This window comes from Lutra lutra, chromosome 4 (genome assembly GCF_902655055.1).
Source record: "Lutra lutra chromosome 4, mLutLut1.2, whole genome shotgun sequence".
In the NCBI taxonomy this organism is placed as follows: Eukaryota; Metazoa; Chordata; class Mammalia; order Carnivora; family Mustelidae; genus Lutra; species Lutra lutra.
Window position 1 is genome coordinate 193,590,099 of NC_062281.1, and position 26,575 is coordinate 193,616,673.

The 26,575-nt window shown below is 62.4% G+C and overlaps 1 protein-coding gene across 8 annotated transcripts; it reads left to right on the forward strand.

The window, feature by feature from the left end:
* Positions 1-290: 290 nt before the first annotated feature.
* Positions 291-26,369, forward strand: PLEKHG5 (pleckstrin homology and RhoGEF domain containing G5). 8 transcript variants are annotated; one of them, XM_047725665.1, is made up of 22 exons: positions 292-399; positions 1,248-1,324; positions 16,167-16,296; positions 17,199-17,301; positions 17,660-17,717; positions 18,081-18,172; positions 18,619-18,755; positions 19,033-19,178; positions 19,662-19,856; positions 19,935-20,123; positions 20,380-20,475; positions 21,178-21,228; positions 21,329-21,478; positions 21,824-21,934; positions 22,033-22,182; positions 22,276-22,413; positions 22,562-22,681; positions 23,769-23,901; positions 23,990-24,105; positions 24,199-24,398; positions 24,831-25,592; positions 25,862-26,369. In XM_047725665.1, exons 1-22 carry the CDS (start codon positions 396-398, stop codon positions 25,869-25,871), a joined length of 3,168 nt encoding a protein of 1,055 aa, XP_047581621.1. In that variant the 5' UTR covers positions 292-395; the 3' UTR covers positions 25,872-26,369. The 8 variants fall into 8 exon arrangements, with proteins under 8 accessions (XP_047581623.1, XP_047581621.1, XP_047581618.1 ...); XM_047725667.1 differs by lacking the exon at positions 25,862-26,369 and having other exon boundaries at positions 291-399; positions 24,831-25,596; XM_047725662.1 differs by lacking the exons at positions 292-399; positions 1,248-1,324 and adding an exon at positions 3,766-3,788 and having other exon boundaries at positions 19,111-19,178.
* Positions 26,370-26,575: the final 206 nt, after the last annotated feature.

The window sequence follows — 26,575 nt, forward strand, 5'->3', positions numbered from 1 at the left end:
CTGTATCCCCAAGTGCCCAGAGACGGAGAACGTCTCCCGACCACCCGGGGTGTTTCCATTCCAGGTGTGTGGGAGGCTGAGGGCGCCGGGGGTCGCCCCGCGAGGTAGGGTGCAGGCTCCGCGCGGCGGGGCGCGGAGGGCGAGTCTGCGGGGGGCGGGGCGGGGCGCGGGGGCGGGCCGGGCCGCGGAGTCCAGCCCCCCCGCAGGCGGGGCTTCCCGGCGGGCTCCTCCCGCCGCCCACCTGCCCCGCCCCGCCTCCGGTCGCCGAGGGTCCCGCGGTGGTGGCGCTCCGGCCTGTCCCCCGGCACCCGACTGGCGCCCGCCCCCCGCCGCCGTCGCCCGCCCCGCCGCGCCCCCCGCCCCGCCCGTGTCCCCGGCCGCTCGGCGCTTCCTCCATGGGTGAGTGCGGGGCCCCCGGGCGGCCCCGCCGAGCAGGCCTGCGGGTCGGACTGCCTCCGCGCCGGCTCGAGGAGGGGCGCGGGCGGGGGGCGCAGCGGGCCGGAGGGCCGGCAGGGCGGGCGCGGGGAGCCGTGGGGAGCCAGGGCGCGCTCCTTACCCCGCTCTGGGGAAGGCCCGCTCAAGGTGGGAGGTGGACGCCGGTGTCGAAATCGGGGCGGTGGGGGTCCGCACTCTGCCCCCGTGTTGGGGCCCGCTTCAGCAGCACCTAGCCCTGCAGGCTGGCTGGGGCGGGCAGCCTCTCTGCCCCTTCCCTGCCCCCCTCCGCTGCTGCGCCCCAGCCCCTGGGGAGAGAGGCAGCTAGGAGGGGGCCAAATTCCGGGTCAAAGATGGGGAAAGGGGACACCCCGGCCCTTTGAGGAAGAGTCCGTCCACAGAGGCTGAGATGTGGAGGGCACGGGTGAGAAGGGATCTCGGACCGGCCGCCGTAAGGGGATCCCCGGGGAGTCTGGAGCCCCGCAAGGTCACTGAGCTATCCCGCCCCCACTAGTGGGACAGAGGGAGGGAGCCGCTTATGTCCAAAGACGTTTTCTCCCCGTGGAATCTGGGTGATCTCCCTGGGGAACTGTAACAAGAACGGGACTCTGCAAACAGACTCCCGCGCGGATAAGCCGGCATTTAAAAGAGAAAGACACACTGACCTCCTCTGAAGGGAGGATTGAGGAGACCGGTCCTCCCATCCTCTAGTGTGGAGGCCACCGGGGCCCCAGGGCCGCCAGGGTGCGCCCGGCCTGGGGCGCAGCTTCCCTGGGCCCCACCCGACTGATAACCACTGCTTCTCTCCTCTGCAGACGACCAGAGCCTGGCGGAGGAGAAGGGACTGCACTGTCAGAACCCAGACTGCATGGACAAGGGGCGCGCAGCCAAGGTAGGGAGGCTGGAGGGCCTGGGTTGCCGGGAGCAGAGGGGGCAGCGCTCTGACCCTCTCTCTCTCCAGGCATGGATACCCACAGGGCCCTGGCAAGGGTGTAGCTGGCCCAGCTACGGTGTCATCTGGGTTCAAGTGTGTGTAGGGCCCTGGTTTAGGAGGCAGAGGGCCTGCCCTTGGCTCAGAAACAGCAAAATGAAGGGGCCTTCTGCTAGCCGGGGAAGCAGGGGTGCCCCAGAGCCCTTACCTGCACTGCAGTCCTTGCAGCCACGCTGAGGCGATGGGAGCTGTGGCCCCATGTCACAGATGAGGAAGCTGAGACCCAGGAAGGGAAGGGCCACCCCCAGCCGGAGGTTTCGCTCCAGTGCTCAGTTGGCACCCTTCCTACAGCATTGGGCCACTAGTCAGGCTTGGGCATGGATTGGGGACACTTAGGGTAGTGGGTGATAGTGACTGTGCTGTGGAATGACAAAGGGAAGAAGGGACAACTGGTCCTGAAGGGCCAGGACTTGGGTGCCGGGAGCAGGGCAGAACGAGAGGGAGGACGATAAATATTGCCCGGCGATTCTACCCATATCGTGCCAGGCTCGGTGCCCTGTGCTCTCTGTCCCCATGTGCTGCTGGTGGCAGCTCTGCTGGGAAGGCCTGGGTGCCCCAGTTTCCAGAAGAAGAGACCAAGGTTCAGAGAGGTCCTGTGACTTGGCTGAGGCCCCACAGCTCAGGAGAGACCAAGCCAGGGCTTGAACCCAAGTGTGGCCTCTTCCAGCATGCATTTCAGTGACCACGATGAAAACCTCCAGCACTAACTGGGTCAGGCCTGGGAGCGGAGGGCCCCCTGTCTCCTCCTTCTGGCCTTTGGAGGTGTGTACTGTCATCATTCTTCTTTACAGACGAAGAAACTGAGGCTCAGGGAGCTAGTGGCTCACCCAAGGACATATGGCTGGGATGTGGTGGAGCTGGGATTGGAACCCAGAGCCCAGATCTGTGTCATGGCAGAGCCTGTGTTCCAAACCGCCCTGTAGCTCAGCTCTGCCAGCTGCAGGAAATTAAAAATGCCACCCTCCCACCGCCCAGCTCCCCCTACCACCCCCCTCCACCCAGACACATGCTCATACATTCTGTACAGGAAGACCAGGTTAGAAGGAACATGGGGGACTGTTCTGGGGGCGGGGACAGGAGGGGGAGGCTTTCAGTTGCCGTGGTCACCAGGCAAGGGGGTGGCTGTGATGTCAGACACAGCGTGCTGGCGCGGCTGGTGCCTGGCACTGGGGCTCTGGTGTTGGCTGGTTGCCTCTCTCCCAGATGGGGGCTCCTGGCAACACACCGGCCTCAGCAGCCCCCAAAGTACATCCTACCAGGGGCCCTTCCTGCAGGCAGCTGCTCCTGGGCCAGGCGCCCGAGCCGCCACAGACAGGGTCAAGGGTGGGAGGTTCCTGACTGTGCAGAGGGGAGGCCTCCGAGTGGCGACCAGGTCTCAGCGAGTGTGGCCCTTCCATGGCCTCTAGGTCCTAGCTCCAGCCCAGCCCTGGCCTGCCTGGAACTCAGCGTGGCTGACATTGGCCAGAGGGTCACCCAGCCTGCAGGGGGAGAGTCCCAAGTCCTGTCCCCAGGGGGGCCCCTGTTAGGACCAATGGCGCAGACTCACTTTGAGGACAGGGATGCCTGAGTGATCAGTGGCTGGGGGGCCAGTGAGGGCAGACATCTTGGAGAAGGTGGCCTCCAGTGGGGGAGAAAATAGAGAGAGGCTGAGCAGCAGACAGGACTGGCCCAGGAAGGGGGGGGCTGCCTCAGACACAGGAGAGGGCAGGATACACGGGGCAGGAGGCTTGTCTTGTAAGGGGTCAAGTTGGCTGGAGCAGAGAGTGAGAAGAGAGAAGGCGATTGACATCCTGCTTTGGTGAGGAAGAGGAGCAAAGACTGTCCTTGATGGTGAGAATCACCACCACTGACCAATCAGGCTTGTGCACCAGGTAGGGAGTTAGGCCCTCATGCTTGTCTCCCTGAGCCCACAGAGACCTCAGGAGAAAAGCCTTATTCTCACGCGACGTGATGAAAATGGGCCCGGAGAGGAGAGACCTCGCCCACCTTGCACAGCCTGATGAGCAGAGCTGGGTCTGGAGGGGAATCCAGAGCCTCGTTCTCGCTCCTCCCCAGCCGAGGCTCAGAAGGCTAGCAGGATATGACTAGCTTTTTAAGGGAGATGACGTCATTTGTGCATTCACCAAACGCATCTGCTATGCCATGCCCCGTTCTAGGCCCAGGGCCTCCTGGAGCCGACATCCTAGCTCCGCTGGGAGGAGGGGAGAAGTCAGGACATGGGTTTGCCCAACTGGTCCCCAGGCTTTGTGTTAGCCTCTCATGCGTGCTGGGGTCCCCCCTACCCCTGGAGTTCGTTCTGGGAGACAGGCTCCTGGTGGAGGCTGCTGGCATCCTGAGGAATGAGGAGGTGTTGAGGGGTAGGAAGGTGAGTGAGCAGGGAGGCATGCTGGAGTTCTAAGGAGGGAGCTGCGCCAGGGAGTGGCAGGGGGAGGCAGAATTGGACAGGGAGCACCCTAAGGTCAGGGCTTTGGAGACCGCAGGAGAGAAGTTGTATCCCTGCCCCTCCTCAGGGTGAAGGTGTGGAGAGTAGCCCACCCCTGTGAACTCTGGGGCCAAAGCCCACTCCTTCCCAGCTGTGCAGCCCTGGGCAAATCACGACACGTCTCTGACCTCAGTTTCTTCATCTGCAAGCTGAGGCTTCTCGGGTTGCGGGAAGGATGAACACGGGGCTCAGTTGTGCCGTGCTTAGCGTGGAGTGTAGTATGATGGAGGTGTTCAGGAGAATGCTGGCCGTTCACGTACATGGAGGGGAAGAGAAACCCCTCAGCTGGGAGTGTGCTCTCCTCCCCTTCCTGAGACCTGAGGGCTCCCCGGGTTCCATCCCAGACCCCAGCTAGCCCCACCCCGCATGGCAAAGCATGGCAAAGGTTTATGGCGCGTCTGTTCTGTTCCCAGGGCAGGTGGAGCTTGGAGTCTCGGGAAGGAGGGAGATGAAGGAAGTATTATTTTCCTCTCTTGTGGAGGGCCAGGCGATGACACAGTGGGTACCCAGCCCTCCTGCAGAGAGATCACAGGACAGATGGTATCTTGGCTCCCCAGCTACTGGAGGGGCCCCCCTTGAGGCAGGGCTCTGGTCACAGTCTGTGCAGGGCACCGCAGGTCACCAGGGGACATGGAGGAGGGCTGACACAGGCCAAAGGGACACTGGCACATGACACTGGAGGGAATTGATTTATCCTGGAGATGGGAGCCTCAGGGTATCATCCTAAAAGGTAATGATTCTAGCAGCCGCTCTTCATTCCTGCGTCCCTGCAGGAAACTCTTCCTGGCCTCACACCCACCCTGTGCAGTAGGGACCACCCCATCTCCCGTCTCCACCTTCCTGACAGGATACCGCGAAGAAGGGAGTTAAATGACTTGCCACGGTCAGGCCAGGACTCACACCAGATCTGTCTGTCCCCAGAGCCTCCCTGTTTCTAAGGATCTGTCAGGAGGAAAGGGAAGTGAATTTTTCTGCCAGGCTCCAAGGGTCCTGGCAGGAGGGGGAGCTCACCCCAGTGTACAGGCTGTGATCACTCCATTCCTTTTTTTTAAGGTAAATTTAAAATTCTCACTCAGATTTGGTGTTTGTGAGCACTCCATTCCTAGAGGTATTCAAGCAGAGAGAGTGGAGTCCCTTCCAGTTTCACAGTAGGCTGTGCGGTGGCAGGGATGAGTCAGGAGGAGGGGTGCTAGGGAGGGGTGGCCAAATGAAGACCAGTGGACACAGGCAGAGGAAGGGGTGGATCTGGGATCCTTGTGGGGAAAGAATGGGCAGGATGTGGTGAATAATGGGAGAGGGAGTCACCTATTCTCTGGATCAAGGCTTTGGGGGTGAGAGGTGGGAGGCCAGGGTGTCCTTGAGAGCGGCCAGAGTCTGGGGATTTTTGGGGGTGACTTTCAGACGCTGGTCGGCTGTAGACAGGTGGCAGTCCAGTTTGCAGCTGCGGGGAGTGGCCGGACCAGAGAAGCAAGGAGGAACTCCTTGCTTTTGGCAAAGTAATTCCCCGGGGGAGCAGTTGAGGGCATGGGGTGCCTGGCCCCGGAGGCAAGGACAGAGGAACCCCAACATGGGCTATAGCCAAGATGAGCTGTCCTGGAGTGGACCCAGCCCCAGGGAGGTCAGCACTGCCAAAGAGGGCAGCGCCTGCCAGGAGGGAGAACCGGCAGCCCCCAGGCCCGGGCCTGGCGAGAGGCATCTAGATTTGGGAAAATGGAGGTGGGCCTGAGCCCCAGATCAGCCCCAGGCCTTAGGGGCCATGCCCGGCGCACCCACCTCACCCCGTGGTGATAATTCGGGAAGGCCAAGGCGGGAGGTGTGCTTGGGGCCGGCTGCCTGACTCCTCCTGCGAGCCGCTTGTGTGCCGTGCACTCCCCGCACCCCCTGTGCAGAGGGCAGAGTTACTCTGAACTTGGGCGGCCGGGAGAGCGAGAACCGGGGAGCACCGAACGGCGGAGCGGCCCCGTTTTCAGCCAGGCCCGGCCTGGGCCAGGGGGAAAGAGGGGCGCCGAGATAGGCGGGCCCGTGGCTCCGGCGCCAGGGTCATTAAGGCCTGGGGACTTCGAACTTTCCGCACGTCTGGAAAGGGCCAGCGCCCTCGGGGCCAGTGACAGTCCCTACCCCCCGGCCCCTAGATGACCCCCAAGCTCCCGCCGCGCTTCCTGCCGCCCCCAGGGCCGCGGGCTCCGGCGCCCGCCCTCCTCCGGCTCCCAGCGCCCCCCCTCGCCCGCCGGCCGCTCGGATGGTACGTCCCGCCCCGCCCAGGTGGTAGCGCCCGCGCCGGCCTACCGTAATTCCCCTACGTCCCGCGCCCCACGCCGGCGCTGCTCCGACTGAGCCCGCCCCGCGGCTCCGGTGCCCCCGGCTCCGCGCGGGCTCCCCCATTCCGTCCCCGCACCCAGGCTTTGGCAGCCTTGGCCAGAGCCCCAGCCACAGGGGAGGAGACCCATGTCCCTAAGGTGAGTCTCACGGGGAAGCTGGGGACGAGACGGGGCTGGGATCGGGACGGCTGTGGGTCTGGGTTCCAAGACTGCCCCCGAATTAGTGGACAGAACCGGGAGGAGAGGGTCCCACGCAGTCCTAGGGCTGTGGGGGGGTATCGATGGGCTCCACTGGCTCTGCCTCCATTTACTTGAGGGTGGAATGGGCTCAAGCTCCCGCCCCCGCCCCTGGGACTCTAGGGTGGGGTTGGCTCGGCGCTGTGGCCGTGAGGAGCTTATAGGGCCCTAGCCCCGGTGTGAGGATTGTTGGCAGGGCGAGAAGGTTCCGGAGGGGCCTTGGCGCGGAGTGCTGGGAGGCTTCGGCGACCCTGCGGGAGCTGGGCGTCGGGGAGTTGGTCCCGGGCGGAAAGTCATCTCGAGGCCGGCAGGGGGCGCGCGAGCCTGAGCGTCGGGCGGCCTGGCCTGGTCAGGACCCGCTTGGGGGGCGGCGGAGAGGGAGAGGACCCAAGAACCTGGAGAGGCCCTGGCTGGCCTTGATCAAAGACGCGGAAATGGAGGCAGAGGGGGCCCTGGGTCCTACAGATTTCGAAGGAACCTTCCCCAGGTTTGCGGGGCTCTAGGAGGATTTTCCTATTCTCTGTCCCTTGGCTAGGGTCCAGGCACACATTAGGGCCCAGGGGCCATCCCTAGGTAGAATATTCTAGAGAACTGCCCAATGCCCTCTTTGCACAGGTGGGTGAGGGCGGGGGTAGGTGGAGCCCAGAAGCAGGTCTTCTGCAGCCCAGGCCTGTGTCTCCTCCCTCAGCCCCTCCCAAGGAGCCTTCTAGTTCACTAGAGAGAGAGGTGTCAGGAGAAGGTGCTGGCTTCAGTCCTAGGGTCTTGGACTCCAGGATCTGGCACATTTGTGCTGGGACTGGGCAGAAGGTGAAGTCCACTGACCACAGCCTCTACCTCTCTCCTTAGCGCTGGGTCCCAGCTGGACCACTCCCTGGGATAATTGCTGACTTCTGGGGCCTGTATAGTTAGCCTGGCAGGCAGAGAGGTTCTCTACACCCCTGCCATCTGCTCAGCACAGGGCAGGACCTTAAAGCAGGCTCTGCCTCCAGGTGGGCCCCAGAATCCAAGGGAGTGAGGCCCAGGCCTGGGGGGAAGGGAGGGGCTGGGTGGGCTGTTTGGAGCTAGGAGAGTCTCCTGGCAGAGCTAGCCCCACCCTGGCCAGCTTGCTCAAACCTGCAGCCTCCGCCCCTGGATTTCCAAGGTGCCACATGGGGCCTTGGGGGCCAGTCAGCTCCCAGGCGAGCTTAGCCCGGGATCAGGAGCTTCTGGGCAGTCCTGTCCCTCTAGCCAAGATGCTCCATCCAGGCTGGTCAGCTATGAGGAGAGCATGAGCTAGACCCAGACCTATGGTCGCTCCTGGACTAGGAATTCCTCTGTCCCACCAAAGACCAGGCCGGATCCCCAACCTGTTGTGGGGCTCGACTGCCCACCATCCTCTGCTTTGCTGGGGTTGGGGAGATGGTGCTGGGGGGAATGAAAGGGGGCTCCTGCCTTGGAGACTCCATTATTCATCAGCCCAGCATCTGGTTTCTGGGTATCAGTTTCAACAAGCCAGCCCTGACTCATGAGCCTGGAGCTGGGGCTGGGCTGAAGAGGGGCCCCCTCCCCAGGGAGACAGGGGCTGGGACCTCTTTGTCCTGTGCATGGGCTATTTCAGCTCCCTCTCACAGAGGAGGTGGGGACCCAGGAGATTGCTGAGGCCTTCCCCTCCCCCGGTGCAAGGGCTGGGGGCTCCTTTCTTCCCTTTGCTCTGCTGTCCTTGACCCTGCACTCTTGGCCCTGGGGCTCTAGGGCCCTGGTCCTCAAAGTAGCAGCCCTCTGCCTTGCCTGGAGGGTGCTTCAGCAGCAGCATGACTTGAGGAAGACCAGGGCCTGGTCACTTGGGTGGCCTCTGGTGCCTCAAACCGCTGGCACAGGCCTGGCACTCAGCTGTCAGTACTGTGGGGCCGTGAGGACAGAGATCTGTGGTAGCAACTGTGCTAGATAGGCCGACAGGCCCAAGGTCACAGATGCTAGGAGGCAGAAGAGAAACTGTGGTTAGACGGTTGGGACAGCTTTGTTGACCATCAGCAGCAGGAAGGGACATCCAGGCCGAGACCTTCCCTGCCCCCATGGCCCACTCTGGCATGAAGACCCTTCCTCTGCCTTCCTCCATCTGTTCTCATCTAGTCTCACTGAGCACCTGCCATGGGCCAGACCTGTTCTCAGTGTGGACGATGAGTGTGGCCCAGACAGCCAAGGCCCCTGACCTCTGGAGAGGACATTCTAGCACGGAGGAGTGATAATCGAGAAGTGAACAAAGAAGTAAAACAAGTTCAGGTAGTTTTGGATCCTTAGGAGGAAATAATTCTTTTTTTTTTTTTTTTTTTTTTTTAGATTTTATTTATTTATTTGACAGAGAGAAATCACAAGTAGGCAGAGAGGCAGGCAGAGAGAGAGGAGGAAGCAGGCTCCCCGCTGAGCAGAAAGCCCGATGTGGGGCTTGAACCCAGGACCTGGTATCATGACCTGAGCCGAAGGCAGCGGCTTAACCCACTGAGCCACCCAGGCGCCCCAGGAGGAAATAATTCTTTAGAGGATTGAGAATGAGGGATGCAAGGGGCTACTTATTCTGAGAGGAAGTAAAGGCCTCATTGATGAGGTGGCATTGAAGTGGGGGTCTGGTGCCAGCCATTACAAGATTGTGGGTCAGAGAAGGCCAAAGTACAGGCGCTGAGCTTGGTGAGTCGCAGCTGTGGAGACAAGGCCAGCTAGGAGACAACCGCGAGGGACCTTGCAGGAGGGGAGGTGGGAGCCAGGCATGGTGGGATTTTATTCTAAGCCATTGGAGAGTTTTCAATGGGGAGTGACATGATCCGGTTTTAGTGTTCAGAAGATTTGCCTGTAGTATGGACAGGGACGGCTTGGGCTTTGAAAGTGGAGGTGGCCCTTGAAACCAGCGGGCTGGAGTGAAATGCTTGTTGCCTCTTCCCAGCTGTCTTCAGAGACCCCACCTTGGTTCCCCACTGCACCAGAAGAAGGAGCTATCTAGGGGATGGACGGGGGTGGGGCTGGGGGGGCTGATGACATCACCCCGCCCCCTGCCGCAGCCCCATAGTTACTGAGATGGGGTCAGAAGTCTGGGTTTCAGTCCTGCCTGTGGCCTTTTATGTCCCTTTGCCCCCAGCAGTGAGTGGGGATAGTAGCGCCTGCCCCCACCTCTTGGGAATGAGTGGAGAAACAAAGTCTCTGACAAACTACATTGGGGACCCCACCCTCACCTTACCCACCCTACAGCGGGGACACCCATTCCCTAATCCTCCCCTCTCAGGCTTCCATGAGTGCGCCCCCCCGCCCCCCCGGGTGGGGCAGGCGGTAGGGACCCAGCCTGGAGCTGCTAAGATTCGCAATCTGGGGGAAAGCCCAGTCGGGCTTCGGGGTTTTCCTGACTCTCCTTCTCACCCAACTCCGGGAGCTCCCAAAGGACTACCCTCTCCACCCTTTCCACCAACATGCCTGCCTATCGCCCGCTGCCTCATCCTGTCGTCCCCGGTGGCCGGGCGCCCTCCGTTCCTCGGCGCCACCGCAGGGCAGTGGGAGCAGGGTGTCGCAGGCTCAGGACTCAGGACTGCGGGCGGGCGCTAGGGTGGCCCTCAGGAGGGCCTCTGAGCGCCGGAGGGGCGGCCCGCGCAGCTGGAGGTCAGAGCAGAGACAGGCGTCCCTGGGACAGGACACAGAGCGGGGTCCGAGGACACGGGTGGGACTGTGCCCCAGTCCTGCCCCCCCCTTATGCCGCAGCGTTCGGGAGCTCCCTTGGGAGAGGGAGTCGGGGGGGCGGGGCGGGGGGTTGGTCCGGGACCTGAGGCTCAGAGGCGGGGTCTCCGGGACTGCAGGGAGGGGTCTTTGCGCCCCAGACGTTGGCGTTGGGGGTGGGGAGGAGGGCAGGGCAGGGCAGGGCCCGGCGCCCGCGCGGCTGGGCTGGGGTCTGGGCTCCGCAGTGGAGGCGCGGGACAGCGGGGTGTTGCGGGGAGCGCCCCGGGGGCGGGGCTGGGGGCGCCGCGGAACCGCCCCGGCGTGGCGCAGGCGGGCGGGGACCAGGCAGGCGGGGGCCCCCGGGGTCCCGGCGCGCAGGGCCGGGGGCGGGCGCGGCCGCACAATGGCAGGAAGCGGAGCCCCGCGCTTTGTCCGGCGGGCGGCGCAGACCGCCGCTTCCTCCGGCCGCCATGGGGACGGGCCCCGGCGTCTCCGGGCGCCGCGCGGCCTCCAGGCCGGGCCCCGGGCTGCCCTGCCAGGCGGGGGGTCGCGCGCGCGACGGTGAAGGACAGGTACGGGGCGCGGGGGCGGGGCGGGGGGCGCGCGACTGCCGGCCCCGCGGGATGCTTCCTCACCCCGCGACCGAGGGGGCCGGGCGGCGGGGGGGGCCGGCCAGCCCTGAGCCTTTTGTGTCTGGGGCTGCCTCCGGACACACCTGCGGGTCCCAGGCCCTGCGCTGGAGCCCCGCTCCCTTCCCTGCCTCTGTCCGGGCCCTGCCCACAGCCCCCTGCTCCGGCCTCTGGCCCCAGCCCTAGTGTGTGTGGGGAATTCTGACTTCTGGTCAGAATTCTGACCCCATCCCCATTGGGGGGCAGCCTTGACCATGCTCCCTAAAGGGCCCCCTCTGTTATTTGTAAAGTTGGGGTCCATCCGCTGCCTTTGGAGCTCCTGGGTGATCTGGCCTTTTGGTCCAGGGGGCTCTCCTCTTTGGGTTGAGCCCTGGGAACCCACCCCCGCTGCCCCTCCCCTGCGGGCAGGGGTGCTGCTGCCTTCGGAGGGCAGCAAAGGTGGAGAGTAGGCACCTTGGTCTGAGAAGATCCAAGAGTCTGGCTTTGGGAAGGGACTGCCCTGCTTTAGACCCTGGTTCCTGAAGGGAGCTGTGGAGACCCTGCCGTCTGGGGATGGAGGTATGAGAAGGGGTTGGGGACGAGACTCTGAGCAAGAGGGCTGTGCCCAGCCCAACCTGAGCTCCCAGTTAGGCTTGTGATTCTTGGGGTGGGGGTGGGGGTTCCTGGAAGTTTATTGTCAACAGACCTGTTGAATTAAGTGAAGAAACACCTACCTGGTTCAGATCCGGGGCCTGGCCCTCATATGTCCTGCTGTCCCTGAGTGCGGGGGCTGCTGGGAGGTTGGGAGCAGAGGCGCTTAGCCACAGGCCGGGCACAGGCTCCCATCATCACCACCATCAGTAGTAGCCATGGTAACAATATTATGTTAGTAGTAATAGGAGCTGTGGTGAGACTCCCCAGAGCCCGCCAGAGTGACAGGAAATGAGCATTCCCGAGTATCTCAAGGGAGACAAGTACCTTCACAGGGTGGGCACACAGTAGGTGCTCGATAAATAATTGTTGAATGCTGAATCTGCTGTCAGGAGTGAATTCTCATGTGAAAATCGATGGTCTGTATATTAGATTGGTTTAAAGATAGGCTTGTGGCAGGGAACCAGGGACTTGGGCTGGAAGGGTCCCAGAGGCCCTCTGCGGGACCCTTCCAACCTAGCAAGGGGTCCTGCCATGTCATCCCCCACTGTGCGACTAGGGCCTGGGTGACCCGAAGGTCAGCAGCCCCACCGCTCTGTTCCAAGCCTGGTACCAGCAAAATGAAGCTGTCAGGGAAATCACAAGAGGCCTGGGAGTGGGGGGTACCTGTGCCAGGCTGGCTGCCAGGCTGCCTGCAAGGGTGGGGTCGGTTGCCTAGCTGGCAGACTGTGGGGCTCCTGCGAAGAAGGGGCTGAAGTGGGGTGGGCGCTCTCCCTAGATTCATTGTCAAGAGGAGAAGTTTGCAGCTTTTGGAGGGGGGGTTCCAGAAGCCGCACAGCCAATGCTCACTCTGTCCGCAGTGCCTCAGGGACGCCACGGTGCGGGCGGCAGAGCTGTGGCTGAGGATAGCGGTTTTCATGCTATTTTGGAGTAGATAAAATGAGAATAGAAACAGTGGCTCTGGCTGAAGGGCACAACTCACAGCCTGCCCAAAGCCCCAGGAACACACTTGAAGACCATTTGAGGAGGGTGTGGCGGTGGGGGGCACCTGGCGCTCAGGCTGCCATCGGGAATCTGGGCCATTGTGTCCACAGCCACCTGCCCAGGGCCCAGGCTGCCCCCTGCTTGCTGTCATTTCCGTGCCCATGGTTTTGGGGGTTTGGGTTTTTATTTTTCGGTCTAATGGATGACTGGGGGGGACACAGGAGCCAAACAGTGAGCCTCAAACTATGATTGCTTCCCTCTTGTCTCTACAGCCGCTGCCCCCTCTCCCCAGGCTGCCCTGGGGCCAGCCTCCCCTGCTCCTGTCTTCCTTCTCAGCTACGCATTCACGTGCTGGATATCTAGGAGCTGGAGCTTCACGGCACTGGCTTCGGGTCCCGGCTTCACTGGCTGGTGACCTTCAATGAGTTACTTGAAAACCTCCCGAGTCTCACTTTCCTCTTCTGTAAGATAGGGGCTGTCACAGCTCCTACCTGCTGGGGCGAGGGGCCCGTAGCACAGCCCCCCGGCACATAGTGATCAGGTTATAAGTCTAGATCAGACTTTTCAGCCACCTTCTTCATCCTCTTTGACTCCTTCCTCTGCTGTCTCGAGGCCATCTGTCCTCACCCTGTCACCTTGGAAATCTCTGATTGGGTTCTCCCCAGCCCAGAGCCCTCCCGCGACCCTCCATCGCCCTACTTACTGAATGAAGCAAGTATTCTCTGAGCAGCGAGGACTGGAGATAGGGCAGTGAGTGGGGCAGGCTAACATCGCTGTCCTCGGGCTGGCGAGGTGTGCCGGGAGCAGAGAGAAACAGGCAGGGTGCTCCCTGGCAGACAGGGCACCGAGGGGACGGGGAGTGTGAAGGGACAGTGATTTTAGAGTAAAGGTCTGTCACTTCCGCGTCCGGGGAAGAGGATTCCAGGCCAAGGGAGTAGCAGATGTGGGGCTTCCGAAGCACAGGGGCACGGGGGTTGCCGGTGGCGCGGAGGGAGCCTGGATGGCAGGACAGGGCATGAGGCCCCCACGGTCACCGCACAGGACTCTGGCTTTTCCTGCAGGGAGACAGGAAGCCGCTGAGTGTTTTGTTCAGGGGCCGCTCGGGCTGCTTGTGGCGAGCAAATGATTGAGGGCAAGGGTGGAAACAGGGAGACCAGTAGTGAGGTCAGTGTTGTGGGTGGGGTGAGAGGTGACCCTGACCGAGGCCAGGGGGCAGCAGTGGGCCAGTGGGCGTGGGCGACTTGAAGCTACCGATAGTGAAGGGAGGGCCACCAGCATTCTCGCCCAGGCTGAGGTGTGACAGAGATCAGAGTGACCCCAAGGATTTTGGCCTAATTGATCTGTTTCCCCGGGGGCTGCCATAACACGGAGCACCCAGGGTGGGCGGAAGTTGATCCTCATGCAGAGACCCACACAATGTAGTGGCGGTGGCGTCATCTGCCCGTGTGTCCTTGTCTCTGTCCCTCCTCATCTGGTAGGGACCCTGCTCGGAGGATTGTTAGAGCCCAGCATGACCTCGTCTTCACTGCTCACATCTGCAGGGACCCTATTTCCAAATAAAGCCATCCTCTGAAGTCCTGGGCGTGATGACTCGACCCGTCTTTCTGGGGGGCTGCTGTTCAGCCCCATGCCCCCCCCAAAGCAGCGAGGCACTGCCGTCGACTCTAGTTCAGGGAGCCGTGTGGGACGGTTGAGCAGTTCACGGGTGGGCGTTTGCAATCTGACGTACTCCTTAGGATCAAAGGGGGAAGCCGCCAAGGGTCTGGTGTCCTGGGTGAGGACCTCCCTGAGAGTTGACCTCTGGGAGGCGCCAGCCTGTAGACAGCGGAGTCATGTGACTGGGGGGGTGGCGTGAGGGGCCAAGGGAAGTGGACAAGGGGGGCTGAGAGCTGCCTGGGGACAGCAGAGCATGGAGCTTGGGGAACCACGGAGGATGAGATGATGGTGTGAGAGAGACCCCCTGTGCCAAGGGCTGGGTCCCGTGGGTGGACTTAGAAACACAGTGGTGGCTGGGGGCCCAAGAGGAGGGGGTTGGGGGGATGGAAGGGGAAACGAGGGGATAGGGTCTGAGAGAGAAGAGAAGATTTTCTAAGGTAGAAAAATCTTCTTTGCAACCATTGTAGTCCTATTCGGTTTAGGCAGACATCACCAGTGGGTGTGAGAACCCTGGAGTTGCTGGGGCTCCGGGTATCTCAGAGTAGCCCCCACAGGCTACTTATTCATCCCAAAGGGAAAAAGGACCTTTACACAGTACAGGGGGTCCCCAGGTGACCCGGCAGCCGGCCGCATGGAAGGGGATGCTGTCCTCTCTCTCATGTCCCTGCCCAGATGCTCGGCCTGAAACGACCTGAGGTCCTCCGGAAGGATCCCGATGGAGGGACTTTCTGCCAGACCACTGGCTTGAATGCTTCAAAAGTATCGATGTCCTGAAAGAAAACAACAGAAACATGTGGAAAACTCGTCCTTAAGGGAATAAACAGACGCAACTGAGAGTGTGTGTGAATCTTGAACAGGTTCCTGTGTGGGAAAACAAATCCGTAAAGGCCATGGTTCAGGCAGATGGGCGGATGCAAACTTAGACTACGGGTGGGTCATATATCTGTGATCAGTTTCCCAACCGTGACAGTTGTATTGGGGTTTCGTAGGAGAATGGCTGTGCTCTTCCACACCTGGGGAGGGGGAAATGAGAGGGGAGCACAGCACGACAAATGCTCACGACTGGGGAAGCTAGAGGGGAATGTGGAGGTCACTGTACCGTTCTTACAATTCTCTGTAGGTCTGAAATACTTAAAAATGGAAAGTCAGGGAAGACACGTTAATGAGTACTGGGAGGGAAAACAAGGAAGTGATCAGGATGGAGACCTGTTTCATGGGGTCTCACTGAAAGGGGGTGTGAGAAGCTGGAGGTGGAGAACAGGGCCTGTGAGCCAAAGGACAGGGAGCCTGATGGTGTAGGGGAGGGAGGGCGCTGAGCAGTTCCACACCCTGGCAGCTGGGCTGCTCTCACTGGCAGGCTGGCTGGATTGGAGCAGGGGGAAGCCCCCCCAGTGTGGGGCAGGTGGGTGAACCGGGTGGGGAACAAGGAAAGTGGGAAGCAGAGTGGGCTGGAGGTGAGCTGTGGGAGCCAGAGGGCAGAGGACAAGGTATGGCAGTCCTCCCCAGGGATGGGGGAGAACATACGGTGATAGAGTAAATACGGTAAATACCCGGGGCGGGGGGGGGGGGGGGGGGGGGGGGGGGGGCGGGGGGGAGCACTGCCTTAGCACCAGAGGCCCGTGCCTTTTGTGGACTCTGGCATCACCCCCTTCACCCCATGTGAGGTTGCATGCAGGGGCCAGACACGTCACAGAACTTAGGGCAGAGGGGCTGGTGGTGGGGGGCGGACAGGAAGGGCTTTGCCGCTTCTGACACAGAGCTGGCCAAACCAGATGTCACCCCCGAGCATTTCGGGGTACCCTTCCTTCCTGAACCCCAGGAAGAGGCCCTGGTAGCAACTGCCTCGTGGCTCCTCCCTGGAAATTTCCCCTCCACACCTTGTCCTTCGACGGCGGGGATCTGCTTTTCTCGGTGGATCCTCCACAATGGACACATAGTGCGGCTGGGGGACTGTCCACAGAGTGAATTAAGGAGCACGAGGCCCCCCGTGGGGAATGGATGGCTGAGAAACGAGCAGCCTTGGGAGCGACCAGGAGCCTGGGCCTGTGGCCTGCAGTGGTCTGGGCCACCGTGGTGCCCGCTGCCGCTGTGCCCGCCGGGGGCTCTCCCTGCCAGCATCCCTCCTTCCCCAAAAGGTATGCCACCACGCTGAGTGCCAGCAGCTGCACCGCCGGGGACCCCTCAACCTCTGTGAGGTCTGTGACAGCAAGTTCCACAGCGCCATGCATTATGATGGGCACGTCCGCTTTGACCTGCCCCCACAAGGTGAGTGTGGGGAGGGGCCCCAGCCCGTCCCTTCGAGTTCCCAGAGCAGCAGCTCCCTGTCTAGGGGCACGGCGTCTTGGTAACTGTCAGAGCGGCGACAGGGCCATCACAAGGACCGGAGCTGTGACCGAAAACAGTGAAACTCAAGAATGTTACATCCCCTTTTGTGCTCCCAGTGTTTTAATAAGAGAAGTCAGGGGACAGTGCCCCATCTCAAGAGCAGGCCTGTCTGTACCAGGTTGTGGGTCTGCGTCTCCAGGAGCTGCTCCTCCAACTTGCCCCTGGGCCATCATGGAATAGTCCCTTCTTCTTGTCCTTAGGGCCGGGGACTGCTGGGCAGATCCCTCAGCCAGGCTACTGGCAAGCAGAGCGGTGGAGGGTGGGGCGGGCAGGTCAGGGGAACAAGAAACCCCTCCACTGCATAGGGACCTGTCCCGGGCCCCGCTGGCAACCGGCTGCCTGGCCAGAAATGCCAGACTGTCTCCCTTTACAGCAGGTCAGAGGGGTGAAAGGACTCTCCGCCTCTGCCAAGCCCCGGGGACCTTGGGTGTCATCATGGTGGTGGGGAGAGGAGGCCCAAGGGAAGAGCCGTAGACGTTGGTCCCTTCCTGCAGCAATCCCAGAGGCAGGATTTCCTCCTCCCTATTTTATAGAAGGGTAAACTGAGGCCACAGGTGGGTTTGTACTGAAGGCAGGGCATCGCCTGGGGTGTCATCCCAGGGTCCTTGTGTCTTTCTGAGTCTAGCGGTGGAGAGATATGGAACAATGACAGAGCCCCTTCCCGTCTTGGACCTGCAGGGCGCTCGCTCCTCCGGGGAGCGGGGAGCCTGGGGCTGGTAGCAGGATGAGAAGGGGGCCAGAGAGGGAGGAGGCATGACCTTTCCTCTCACTTTACTCCAAAGGCTCTGTCCTGGCCCGGAACGTGTCTACCCGGTCATGCCCCCCACGCACCAGCCCTGCAGTGGACTTGGAGGAGGAAGAGGAAAGCTCTGTGGACGGCAAAGGGTAGGTGGGCAAAGCAGACACTCTGATTTGAGATCCAAGACCAGAGGCTTCTGAAGGCCTGACTGGAGACCCCTCCCTGCCACCATGGACACCCGGTTTCTGGAGGAGGCTGTCCAGCCTGGGCCCGCCTCCAGCTCCGGGGCTAGGACTCTGCCCGACTAGGTACCACTGGGTGTAGCTCCTGCGTTTGGCCACCAGAGGGCGCACAGACCCTGTGGGCCTTGGGCTGCCTGAGCACACCTGAGTTATCTGTCACCCCTGGGGTGAGCAAGGAGCTGGTGGCCAGCTAGGGCCCATTCACATCCCACCCTGGTGAGGGTCTAGCCATGCCCTCTGACCTCTGCCCTCTGTCCTGCAGGGACCGGAAGAGCACAGGCCTGAAACTCTCCAAGAAGGCAAGAAGGAGACACACAGATGTAAGGAGTCCCAGGCTGTCAAGGGGGCTCCTGCCAGCCCCTGCCCTTCCTGGGCCTGTCCCTTTCCATCCCCAAGGCTGGGCTTGTCTGCTCTGACTTCCAGGACCAGGGATGGGGTCTGGAGTGAGTGGGTCCCCCTCCCCCACCACTGTGCCCTGCAGCCCAGTATTGCCCACCTTAGCCAGGAGCCAGATGCTACGGGAACTCCTCTCTTGGGCGAGAGGGATACAGGGGACCTCCCTGGGACCAAGGCAGCCTGGGGGGATCCTTGCATTCACTCCCATGCTGGGGTTTCCATCCTGGACCCTGGGAGGAGGTTCAGAGACAAGGGGCACCGAAGTGAAGAGACCCGTGCCCTTTCAGGACCCAAGCAAGGAGTGCTTCACCCTGAAATTTGACCTGAATGTGGACATTGAGACAGAGATCGTTCCAGCCATGAAGAAGAAGTCGCTGGGGTAGGGCTTGGTGGGGCCAAGGCAGAGGGAGTGGGGCAGGGGAGGGTAGGTATGGCTTCTTGAAGGCATAGCGGTGTATGTGTGTGTGGTGGCCTGTGAGTGAGCAGGTTTCCCACCTCTGGGCAGAGACCCCTGTGTGTCCCAACACATGTGCATGTGGCCCAGTTCCTGGATATGGCCCGGCATGTGACAGCGTCTGCCCTGGTGTGCAGACCCGCAAGAGTGAGGGCGTAGGCATGCTGGCTTGTGCGGAGGTGCTTGTAGGAGTGTGTGACCCTCTGTTAGCAGGTGTGTGTGTGCACGCACCTGTATGTCTTGGTGCCTCTGTATGACCCTGTGGGTGTCTCCCTTCATCATCCATAAGGTGGGGTGGAGCTGGAGCTGTGCCCAGGGTAGGGAGTTCTTCTGCCTGCCCCCTAACCCGTACCCCTCCTGTCCTGGGGCAGGGAGGTGCTGCTGCCGGTGTTTGAAAGGAAGGGCGTAGCCCTGGGTAAAGTGGATATCTACCTGGACCAGTCCAACACACCCCTGTCCCTCACCTTTGAGGCCTACCGGTTCGGGGGACACTACCTACGGGTCAAAGGTGAGCGGTGAACCTGGCAGGCGGGGTGGCTAGGCCCAGGCTGGGGCCCCCCCAGAGATGGCTGCTTCTTCCCAGGCTCAGATTCCCACTGGCCACGGCCCTGAGCAGGCTCATTACCATACAGGTGTCTCTGCCGGGCCCTGGCTGTAGGTGCTGGTGGGGCGGGGCCCCAGGCGAGGGCAGCCAGGTCTTGGTTTGGATCCTCAGGAGAGAGAGGTCTGTGGTCCCCTTCACCACTGGGGCTGAGGATCTCTTTTTCCCCCTGATGCTGCCCCAGCCAAGCCAGGGGACGAGGGGAAGGTGGAGCAGGGAGTAAAGGACTCCAAGTCCCTGAGTCTGCCAATCCTGCGGCCAGCCAGGGCTGGGACCCCCTCCTTGGAGCGTGCGGACCCCCAGAGCCGCCGGGAGAGCCTGGACATCCTGGTGAGGCACTGTGTCGGGACTGGGGGTGGGGAGCGGCTTAGGGGGAGGTCACCTGGGCCCCTCACCCCTCTCTTGGGCTTTAATTTCCCCTCTGGAAAATAAGGCTGGCTCTGAGGACAGGGGACCCCAAGATAATGGGTCTTGTCTTTGAGTGTCTGCTGGTGCCCCAGTGTGTGTGTGTGTGTGTGTGTGTGTGTGTGTGTGTGTGTGTGTTGTGGATCCGTTTGAGGCTGTGCTTATAAGTGCATGAAATATGCATGTGACTGTGTGTGCTTGGGGCTGGGGGGGGGTGGCCCAGGTGCGTTTGTGCCTGGCTCTTCCAGCCCCAGAGCACGTCCGGATCTCAGGAGAGGCGGCCTCCCAGGGTGGGCGGCGTGCAAAGCCCCTCCCACATCTCAAGCTTGCCGGAGGTCTAGGAGGCCACTGTGGGGTGGGACTGCGGGAGACGGGGTGAGCCTGGCCTTGATCCCCCTCCCTGGCCAGGCCCCTGGGCGCCGCCGAAAGAACATGTCGGAGTTCCTGGGGGAGACGAGCATCCCTGGCCAGGAGGCCCCCGCATCTTCCAGCTGCTCTCTGCCCAGTGGCAGCAGTGGTGGCAGTGACAGCTGGAAGAACCGGGCTGCCAGTCGCTTCAGTGGCTTCTTCAGCTCGGGCCCCAGCACCAGCACCTTTGGCCGGGTAGGTGGTCCCAGAGGCCTGGGGACAGGGCAGCTGGCTGGCCCTGTCCCCTGACCCCAACCATGGGTGTCCTTCCAGGAGGTGGACAAGATGGAGCAGCTGGAGGGCAAACTGCACGCGTATGGCCTCTTCGGGCTGCCCCGGCTGGCCCGGAGGCTGCGCTTCGACCACGACTCGTGGGAGGAAGAGGGGGATGAGGAGGAAGAGGAGGACGACGCCTGCCTACAGCTGGAGGACAGCTGGCGGGAGCTCATTGACAGGCATGAGGTTGGTACCACCGCAGTGACAGGACTTTCTGTGGGGCAGCCCTGCCAGGCTGCTGTCATCATTAACTCACTGGGGAAACTGAGGCAAGGAAAGTGCAGCGCCACTTGGCTGTCTCAATGGGAGAGGAGGGCCCAGAACTCGGGGGACCTCCATGTCCCCGCCGGGAAAAGGACGTGGCCTGCAAGGTTGTGTGTCTCCTCCCTGGTCATCTGGGCACACCCTGGACCTCTTGGCCAACCCACTGCCCTTCCTGCAGAAGCTGACGCGGAGGCAGTGCCACCAGCAGGAGGCGGTGTGGGAGCTCCTGCACACGGAGGCCTCCTACATTAAGAAACTGCGGGTGATCACCAACGTGAGTGTGGGACCACACCTGGCCCAGAGCCAGCCTTCCCCCCTGCCCCAGCCCCGTAGCCTCGTGCTGGGGGCCCTTGAGCAGAGTCTGGGGCTTTGCAGAAGGAACAGGGGAAGGAGAGGGAGAAGGGCTGCTCCCCAGGGAGGAGGAGATGAGTCCCACAGGCCAGGCACCTGCCGGGGACTTTGGGCAAGTGTGTGGCGTCGGCTGGGTGGACACTGGGCACATTGACTCAGTGATTATTCCGGAGCACTTGCTGTGTACGAGCTGTCCAGCAGCCACGCCCTGGACCCCTGGAGGCGGAGGCGGGGAGAGAGAGAGAGAGAGAGAGAGTGTGTGTGTGTGTGTGTGTGTGTGTGTGTGTGTGTACTTCAGCCAGGGGAGCGCACCTATCCTGAGCTTGGGGTTCATGGAAAACGTCCTCGTTGAAACTCGGAGGCTGAGCCAGGGCAGAGAGGGAGGAAAGAGCTCCAGGTGTGACTGCAAGGCCAGTCTCCCAGAGATGTCCCTGCAGGTGGGGGCGGGGCCGGCCGACCCCCAGCTGGGCTGTGGAGGCTGGGCCTTTTCTGATGGGGTGAACCGGCTCTGTCCCAGGCTGCTTCAGGGTTTCCTGGGAGGGGGAAGGGGTGGAGAGGAGTCTGAGTCTGCGTGGGGCGTCGGGGCCGGGACGCCCCCCAGCTGCCTCGCTCCCTGCCCCCACAGCTGTTCCTCTGCTGCCTCCTGAACCTGCAAGAGTCGGGGCTGCTGTGCGAGGTGAGGCGAGGCCTGGGGCCCGGGTGCCGATGGAAGGGGCGGGGCTGAGGGCGGGGCTTGTCGTCGGGGCGGGGCCGAGCGCACCTCCCGCCCCGCGCAGGTGGAGGCCGAGCGCCTGTTCAGCAACATCCCCGAGATCGCGCGGCTGCACCGCGGACTGTGGGCCAGCGTGATGGCGCCGGTGCTGGAGAAGGCGCGGCGCACGCGGGCGCTGCTGCAGCCCGGGGACTTCCTCAGAGGCTTCAAGATGGTACGGGCCGGGCCGGACCCCGGCGGGGGCACTGCGTCAGGGCCGGAGCGCCAATCCGGTCTGCCAGTCACCCCAGCCCCTCCCCCTCCACCACCAGGGGCCCCAGAGGACCCCTAGTGTTCGGGGACAAAGAATTCCGAGTCGGTCGCCGGGTTTGGACCCCACCAGGCCACCTGCCTTTCCTCCTTGGGGAGGGCGGTCACTTCCGCGGAAGCTCGGTTTGGACACTGGGGTGGTAACATTTGCCACACCTTGGGGTGGTCACGAAAGTGCCTGAAGAGGGGCTGGCGCAGGGCCCGGCCGCGGAGAGCGCGCGGTGACCGGGCCTGTTCCGCCCCGGGCCAGTTCGGCTCCCTGTTCAAGCCCTACGTCCGGTACTGCCTGGAGGAGGAGGGCTGCATGGAGTACATGCGCGGCCTGCTGCGCGACAACGACCTCTTCCGGGCCTACGTCACGGTGAGCGCGGGCGGGGCCGCGGGGCGGTGGGCGGGGCGTGGGCGGGGCCTGGAGCCCGGGGGCGGAGCTTACCTAGCCCCGCGGTGCCCGCGCCGCAGTGGGCCGAGAAGCACCCGCAGTGCCAGCGGCTGAAGCTGAGCGACATGCTGGCCAAGCCCCACCAGCGGCTCACCAAGTACCCGCTGCTGCTCAAGTCGGTGCTGAGGAGGACGGACGAGCCGCGCGCCAAGGAGGCCGTCGTCACCATGGTAACCGGGGCGGCGGGCGGGGTCCCCCTCTGCCGCTGGGGGCCCTCCCCAGACCCCGGGCCTGACCCCGCCGTCGCCCTCCCCGCTGCGCAGATCGACTCCGCCGAGCGCTTCCTCCACCACGTGAACGCGTGCATGCGGCAGCGGCAGGAGCGACAGCGGCTGGCGGCCGTGGTGAGCCGCATCGACGCTTACGAGGTGGTGGAGGGCAGCAACGACGAGGTGGACAAGGTGGGGGACCCTTGGCCCTGCTGGAACGGAGGGAGGGCCAGACTGGCAGCCCGGGGCTGTGCTGGGAATCTCGCTTGAGGATGCCGGGGCCAGAGCGGGCGTCGGACCCTGACCTGTCTACACCTCCCCCACCCCCACCCATCACCAGCTCCTGAAGGAGTTTATGCACCTAGACCTGACAGCACCCATCCCTGGCGCCTCCCCTGAGGAGACGCGACAGCTGCTGCTGGAGGGGAGCCTGAGGATGAAGGAGGGGAAGGACGGCAAGGTGACTCTAGGGTCCATCCACCCCCAGGGACCCTTCCCCACCTCCTGCTCTGTGGGTTTGGACCACCCTTTTCTGGGAACCTTCTGGGCCCTAGTTAATGGTTCTTAGCTGCCGTGTCAGTTGGGGCGGCAGTTCAAAGAATGACTTTGTGGTCCCTTGAGGGCTCATGATCTGCCTGCAGTTTATTCTTTATAGATGTGGCAGCATGGGCGCAGCCCGTGGGGCGCTGGGCTTGCCCCCCTGCTGGTGCCATAAGGGTTTTTGGTCGGGGGGGGGGGGTGCATTCCAAGAGCAGGTCATGAACAGCCCAGAGCCTGGCTTCTGAGCTACTAATCCCAGGTGCATAACCCAGAGCCTGCAAATTGTGGTTTTAAAGATTTATTTATTTATTTGAGAGAGAGGAAAAGAGTGCATGCAAGCGGGGAGAGAGGGAGAGGGCGAGAAGCAGACTCCCTCCTGAGAGCAGAGCCCGATGGGGGGTTGATCTCAGGACCCTGAGATCATGACCTTAGCTGAAAGCAAGAGTTGGATGCTTAACCAACTGAGCCACCCAGGAACCCCAAATTGTGGCTTTCAAAATCACAAATCATAAATTCCCTTTTTCTCTTTAATGTGAACTTTTTACTGAAATAAATTATACCTTTATAGTTCCATGAAGGAATAACATCTTGCTCTTCATTTTAATTTTTTAAAAGACTTTATTTATTTGAGAGAAAGAGAGAGCATGGGCAGTGGAGGGGCAGAGGGAAAAGCAGGCTCCCCACTGAGTAGGGAGCCTGATGTGGGGCTGGATCCCGGGACCCCAACATCGTGACCTGAGCCGAAGGCAGACGCTGAACTGACTGAGCCACCCAGGCGCCCCTCTCTTCATTTTAATTTTATTCTCAGGTTCATGGGAGGCAGGGAGCAGGGAAGGTGTTTGACAAAATCTGAGTGCCCCCAGCGACATCACCAAAGTGCAGTAAGGAAGGGCAGGTCCAGGGCCCAGCCCAAGAGAGGGTGTCACAGCAGACAGGCTGCGGTCCCAGGACCCTGGCCCTGATCCCTGGCCTCGCCCACTCCCCTTGCTGCCCCCTTACCCCTGCAGATGGACGTGTACTGCTTCCTCTTTACGGACCTACTCTTGGTGACCAAGGCAGTGAAGAAGGCTGAGAGGACCAAAGTCGTCCGACCACCACTGCTGGTGGACAAGATTGTGTGCCGAGAGCTACGAGACCCTGGTGAGGAGCCTGGTCTATTGCAGGCCAGGAGCTGGCAGGCAGGGGCTCCGGGTCCTAGCCGGGGCTGATTTGAGCCCCTCCTCACCAGGCTCTTTTCTGCTCATCTATCTGAACGAGTTCCACAGTGCCGTGGGCGCCTACACGTTCCAGGCCAGCAGCCAGGCTTTGTGCCGCGGCTGGGTGGACGCCATTTACAATGCCCAGGTGGGAACCGAGTGGTGGGTGTGCGGATGGGGGTGGGCAGGGCGTCCCGGCGGGGGGGTGGGGGCTGTTCACAACCCCCTCCCCCACCTGCAGAACCAGCTGCAGCAGCTTCGTGCCCAGGAGCACCCAGGCAGCCAGCAGCACCTGCAGAGCCTGGAGGAGGAGGAGGATGAGCAGGAGGAGGAAGACGACGAGGAAGAGGAGGAGGAGGATGGCGGGGAGAGGAGCACCTCTGCTGCTAGCTCTCCCACCATCCTGCGCAAAAGCAGCAACAGTCTCAACTCCCAGCGCTGGTATGCCCCGCCCCCCGCCCCTGCCAGCCAGAGCAGACCTGGTCCCAAGGCACCTGACCCTGCACAGGGCCCAGCCACGGTCCCTTCCTCCGAATGGTTCAGTATGGGGGAGAGGGCTGTGCCACCCGCCTGAGTCCAGGTGGGCTTGGCAAAGGGTTTTTAGCTGGAGCGTCAACTCTGATGGTCTGGTGTTAGCCGGGCGGAGAGCTGAGCCAAGGGCTCTCGAACTGTGTCCGGCCAGACGGAGTGTTGTGGTGGTGCCAGGTGCCATTCCTGGGGTCCGTGTTACGGGCACAGGAGTTGGGAGATCGGGCTGGTGGGCCATACGCTTGCTCCGGAGAGGCCAGAGGCTATAGACCTGTGGGTGCCCAAGCATGGGCTGCACCAGGCCACCCGGGCAGCTGGCCTGAGTGTCTCCTCCCGGCTCCGCAGTGCTTCCGATGGCTCCACCGAGACCCTGGCCATGGTTGTGGTGGAGCCCGGGGAGACGCCATCCTCTCCGGAGTTTGAGGGCGGCCCCTTCAGCTCCCAGTCGGACGAGACCTCCCTGAGCACCACGGCCTCCTCTGTCACGCCCACCGGCGAGCTGCTGCCCCTGGGCCCCGTGGATGGCCGCTCCTGCTCCATGGACTCTGCCTACGGCACCCTCTCCCCAACCTCCCTGCAAGACTTTGCAGCCCCCACCCCTGCGGGGGAGCCAGTGCCCCGGCCCCCAGAATTGCCACAAGCCCCCTCACCTCCACCCTCACCCCACCTCCGCCGCCGCACACCCGTTCTGCTGCTGCCGCGTCTGCCCCACCTGCTCAAGTCCAAATCTGAGGCCAGCCTCCTCCAGTTGCTGTCAGGGGCCACCACGTGTAGAGCGCCCCCCACGCCCAGCCGCAGTCTGTCAGAACTCTGCTTGGCCGTCACAGTCCCTGGCACGAGGACTCAGGGTTTCCCTCGGGAAGCTGGGTCCAGCTGGGCTCGCCGGGGGACACAAAACCCTGGCCGTGGCTCTGAGCCATCAGAGCTGGAGGGCAGAACCAGCTGCCTGGTGGGGGAGCCTAAAAGACCCGCCAGGAGGAGCAAAGAACTGCCCAGGGTCCAGTCCGAGCCCCCCCCCGGGATCTCTGCCCAGCACCGGCGGCTGACGCTCGCCCAGCTGTACCGAATCAGGACCACCCTGCTGCTTAACTCTACGCTTACTGCCTCGTGAGTGGCCTGGGGTCGAAGGCTGGTGGCCCTGTGTGCCGGAGTGGGGGGCACTGAGCCTCAGGAATGGGTAAGGGCACTCTTAAAGCTGGGAGCAGGTGGCATTAGGGGATGGGGACGGGAGCCTGCTCCAGAGCCTACACGACGGTGTCTACAGTGGGCAGTGGGGAAGGGGCCTGAAAATTCCAGTGGGGCAGGGAGGGCGGCCAGAGCCCCTCCAAGTGGCATCAACCAAGGAAGGACTGTCTCTCCCTTCTCCTCTCTTGCAGGGAGGTCTGAGCAGAGGGAGGCCCCCCAGGGAGCCCCTGACCGAGCGACGGCAGACAGCGTGCCTCCTGGGGCGTCCTGCTCCCAGCTCTGGCTGCTGCCTGTGCCCGCAGGAGCCAGAGTGCCGGGCAGGACCCCCGATTTGCACTTTGCCAGACTGGATGGAAGCGAAGGAGCCTTCAGCTGAGCTCCAGGCCCAGGCTGCAGTACTTCCTCAGGACCCCCAACAAGGCCACCTTCACTAACCTGTCCACCCCTCCCCCAGTCCTCCCCAACCCCACAGTGTCCCTTGCTCGCTGCTCCTGGATCACCCACTCCAGTCTTCTGGGCTGGGCTCCAGGGTGGCCCTTACCCCTCCAGTCTCATCTGGCCCCAACTGGGATGTTTGTTCCCCTGGTCTGGCCTTCCTCCCTCCCAGTCCCACAGGCCACCCCAGGCTTGGGTTCGGCTCTGTGTAAGTTTGCATATTTATTGAGCTTTTGATTCTTTTATAAAGACTTGTATATACTACTGGAAGGAGTCCTTTGCTTTTGGAACCCACCCCTTTCCTGACTCAGGTGCGCTGGAGCCCTGGCGCAGGTACCTGTCACTCCTGTCCCCCTCCACGTGTGGTAGGACATCACTGGAGGAGACCGTGGATGAGCATTAGTGAATTAACACAGCAGCACCCCAAAATCAGCCCCACCCCCACCTCAGCCACGAGGTCCACTCTAGAG